At 46.8% G+C, this 4529-nt stretch overlaps 1 protein-coding gene across 1 annotated transcript; it reads right to left on the minus strand.

Annotated features, from left to right (window-relative positions):
• Positions 1–3231: 3231 nt before the first annotated feature.
• On the minus strand, positions 3232–4266 carry LOC138365271 (uncharacterized). Its single transcript, XM_069325549.1, has one exon. The coding sequence runs from the start codon at positions 4264–4266 to the stop codon at positions 3232–3234; it is 1035 nt and encodes a 344-aa protein (XP_069181650.1).
• Positions 4267–4529: the final 263 nt, after the last annotated feature.

The following is a 4529-nucleotide window of genomic DNA, read 5'->3' on the forward strand; positions in this document are numbered from 1 at the left end:
AGGAAGCAGCCCGTTTCAGCTGTTTAACTCCCAAGTACCTATTTACTGCTAGGTAACAGGTGCCTCAGGGTGAAGGAAACTGCCCATTTATTTTATTTTTCCGCCGTCTGTGGGGATCGAACCCCGGTCCCTAGGTCCATGAGTCTAGAGCGCTGTCCACTCGGCTCCCACCTCCCTAATATGTTTGTACTCACCTAGTTGTGCTTTCGGGGGTTGAGCTGTGGCTCTTTGGTCCTGCTTCTCAACTGTTAATCAACTGATGTACCGGTTCCTGAGCCTTCTGGGCTCTATCATCTCTACACTTGATACTGTGTTTGGAGTCTGTCTCCACCACCTCACTTCCTAATGCATTCCCTTTGTCAACTACTATGACACTACAAAAGTTCCTTCTAACATATGTCTCATTTGGGCACTCAATTTCCCCCTGTGTCCCCTATTGCGTCTGCCCCTTGTGGTAAATAGTCTGACTTTATCTATTCTATCAATTCCTTTAAGAATCTTTTATGTGAGTGATCATGTCTACCCTAACGCTTCTGTCTTCCAGCGATGTCTCTCTCCTCGTAGCTCATACCTCTCAGCTCGGGTACTAGTCTGGTGGCAAACCTTTGAACTTTTTCCAGTTTAGTCTTTTGCTTGACTAGATATGGACTCCATGCTGGAGCTGCATACTCCAGGAAAGTGTGTGTGTGTGTGAGAGAAGGAGAGGGGGAGAGAGAGAGGGAGGGGGGAGGGGGAAGAGAGGGAGGAGGGGAGAAGAGAGGGAGGAGGAGGAGAAGGAGGAGGAGGAGGAGGAGGAGGAGGAGGAGGAGGAGAAGGAGGAGGAGAAGGAGGAGGAGGAGAAGGAGAAGGAGGAGGAGGAGAAGGAGAAGGAGAAGGAGGAGGAGGAGGAGGAGAAGGAGGAGAAGTACGTAGTGAAGGCGCCATATTCTTCCTAGAGCTCTAACAACTAGCCCGCCTGTTAACCCCTCCGCCAGCGACCCAAGGAGCACGCCACACACTGCACCCTGCCAATACCCGCGTTCTATCCCTCCTCACCCCTCACTCCTCACTCCTCACCCCTCACTTCTCACTTCTCACTCCTCACTCCTCACCCCTCACCCCTCACTCCTCACCCCTCACCCCCCTACAGGCCCTAGACTGAGTACCACTAGATGGGGGGGGGTGTTAGGGAATGCCTAATCTCCTCTTCCCCTCACATTCACTTCTCTTCGTTATTAGTATCCGAACACCTTTGTTTGGGGGCGCTAGCAGTGTTCGGGGCTCGCGGGCAGTGCTCGGACTGAGATTAGTGCTCGGTGTACGACGGAACTCTCCACCTAATGGAAGTTTCCGAGAATTCAGTAACTGAGATTTACGACTTTTGTTATTGGAATTCCGATAGCAGGCTTGCGTGTACACCTCTGGAAATACCTCGATATCCACCCAGGCGGACACCCCCCCCCCCTCCTACACACACATACACGCACGCACGCATACACAAGACATACGCAGGCCAGCCTCACACAACATTCACGAGGCTTACTTTCGCAGAAGATCAGAGTCTACAAATTCACCAAATTTAAACCGTTCTCTCCAGCCCTACCTTCCCACCCCATCCACATACCCCACCCTCTCACCCCATCCACATACCCCACCCTCACACCCCATCCACATACCCCACCCTCTCACCCCATCCACATACCACATTCACACATTCCATCCCCACACATTGCATTTTGACTACTTTCCCCAATCTAAACACTGGCATTCTGTCTCCACCTGCAGTACCCACACCCTCATCTCCCCCCCCCCCCCGCCACATGAATCGAACACAATTGCATGTTGACAGTTAAGTGAGAACTTAATATATAAACAAAGACGAGAAATATACACGATAAACGAGAAATAATAAAACGCCAAATGATAAATACATGAAAAGAAGGGCGGAAAAGGGAAAAAAATAGACGGGTAAATATTTCTCTGTATTGCGTTTTCCAAAATAAGGGAATGGGGGGGGGGGGGGCTGTAGACGTTGTGGAATGTATTTCTATTTTTTTTCTTGTATGTGAGGGTTAACTGAGGAAGAGAAGGGAAAGAGGGTGGAAATTGATGGTCGTTTCCCCTCACTTACGAGCTGCCAGTCCCCTCGACGTCACTACCACGTGCTTCTGAATAGTCTCTCTCCGAGGGAGCTGAAAGAGACTGTCTCAAGGATCCTATGTTTACAGACTTAAGAGTTGCTGAAGCAGCAGCTTCAGTGTATCGATTATCCCATAAAGGATGCCTGGAATAAGAAACTTGTTTAAAGGAGCTTATGTTTAGACAAGGAGCATTTTTTTTGGGGGGGAAGGGGGTCTCTTCTTACAATTATGTTAACGAAATTGTATTGTGCTTAGAGTCCAGGAGACAAGTGGTCTCAGTTCCTGAAATTGGTTCTTCGAAGACTCTGGGAAGGAAGGACTCGAGTCAATGGAAGATGTGTTTTGATTTTAGCTCAAAGTGTTTCATGATGGGGTATATATGCTCGGCCTGGATATTGTGTTTTGTTACAACTAAACTTTGAAGCCTGTGGCATTATTCCTCTGTTTGCTCTCGCGCACTTTATTGACTTCACCTTCTCTCCTGATCCCCATTTCTCTTCTCCTCTGTCTTCCCACTTCCTTCGTCCATTTCTCTCTCTCATATACCTTCCTCCTCTCTCCACTACCCCGCCTTCCACTCTCATCTGCTTTCCACCCCACCTCCCATTTACTGCCCCTCGTTTAAACCCACTCCCATTTCCTTCTTCGTACCTCCTCCTCTCCCTTCATCACACTCTTCCCTTCCTCACCCCTCATCCCCTACCCTAACTCCCACCCCCCCACTTTCCCTCCCCCATCACACCTCGCACAGCAGCCCTCCCCTCCCCACCTCCTAATTTCCCCCTTCAACTACCATTATTCATGAATATGTTTTTTCCCCTCCCGTTAACAAATGCCCCGACCAAACTGACCCACTTGTTCATTTAAGTCGAAAAATTACAGATCTAACTGATGCTCGTCTGTTTTTTGAAGCAAGGATGCTTGTTCCACAGATTCATTTTTTGCAATTCTCTTGTAACGTTTCTGAAATTTATTGTCTCGCAATATTTGCAAAAGTGAGCTGTTGCTGTATTACAATGAATTACATTTTTCTTGCGCCAAATGGTTTTAGGTTTTGTAAAAAAAAAAAGTGTTTTTGTTTTGTTTTTGAACGTGTAAATTATGAGTGTACTTATTTTTGCGTAGGATCTGGCCCTTGTTTGTGTGTAGTGCTTGAAGGTCTGACTTGCACTAGGTGCAGGGTCATTGTTTTGGTCCAGGGGAAGCGTGCATGCAAATTGGTGTTGTTGAGTAATGCAACGGCATGTATTGTTTGGGGGGCTCGTAGTGTTGGTGTTGAGTTTGTGTTGGTGTTGAGTTTGTGTTGGTGTTGAGTTTGTGTTGGTGTCGAGTTTGTGTTGGTGTCGAGTTTGTGTTGGTGTTGAGTTTGTGTTGGTGTTGAGTTTGTGTTGGTGTTGAGTTTGTGTTGGTGTCGAGTTTGTGTTGGTGTTGAGTTTGTGTTGGTGTCGAGTTTGTGTTGGTGTCGAGTTTGTGTTGGTGTTGAGTTTGTGTTGGTGTTGAGTTTGTGTTGGTGTTGAGTTTGTGTTGGTGTCGAGTTTGTGTTGGTGTCGAGTTTGTGTTGGTGTTGAGTTTGTGTTGGTGTTGAGTTTGTGTTGGTGTTGAGTTTGTGTTGGTGTCGAGTTTGTGTTGGTGTTGAGTTTGTGTTGGTGTTGAGTTTGTGTTGGTGTCGAGTTTGTGTTGGTGTTGAGTTTGTGTTGGTGTCGAGTTTGTGTTGGTGTTGAGTTTGTGTTGGTGTCGAGTTTGTGTTGGTGTCGAGTTTGTGTTGGTGTTGAGTTTGTGTTGGTGTTGAGTTTGTGTTGGTGTTGAGTTTGTGTTGGTGTCGAGTTTGTGTTGGTGTTGAGTTTGTGTTGGTGTTGAGTTTGTGTTGGTGTTGAGTTTGTGTTGGTGTCGAGTTTGTGTTGGTGTTGAGTTTGTGTTGGTGTTGAGTTTGTGTTGGTGTTGAGTTTGTGTTGGTGTCGAGTTTGTGTTGGTGTTGAGTTTGTGTTGGTGTTGAGTTTGTGTTGGTGTCGAGTTTGTGTTGGTGTCGAGTTTGTGTTGGTGTTGAGTTTGTGTTGGTGTCGAGTTTGTGTTGGTGTTGAGTTTGTGTTGGTGTCGAGTTTGTGTTGGTGTTGAGTTTGTGTTGGTGTCGAGTTTGTGTTGCTTTCATTCCCGGTGCTATGAATACAGAGAATATTGTATTGGCACAGAGAGGAGTGCAAGAAAGAATATCATTTTGGCGAGGAGTGATACAATTATCTCGTAATAATGACACAAATTGAGTATTCTTCTCTGGTAATTATGAATAGTAAAAACTATTCTCCTCCGGAATGGCTCTGGAACCAAACAGTTAGCTCCAGGTGGGGAGGGGGGTGGAGGAGGCTGTGAGGGCATCAAACACATCTCTTAACAACACAACACAGGAATGGAAAC

The sequence above is a fragment of the Procambarus clarkii genome, chromosome 16, assembly GCF_040958095.1.
Source record: "Procambarus clarkii isolate CNS0578487 chromosome 16, FALCON_Pclarkii_2.0, whole genome shotgun sequence".
In the NCBI taxonomy this organism is placed as follows: Eukaryota; Metazoa; Arthropoda; class Malacostraca; order Decapoda; family Cambaridae; genus Procambarus; species Procambarus clarkii.

Excerpts from the sequence above, each read along its gene's own strand:
- LOC138365271 (XM_069325549.1), bottom strand. The coding sequence starts at position 4,266 with ATGAAAGCAACACAAACTCGACACCAACACAAACTCAACACCAACACA.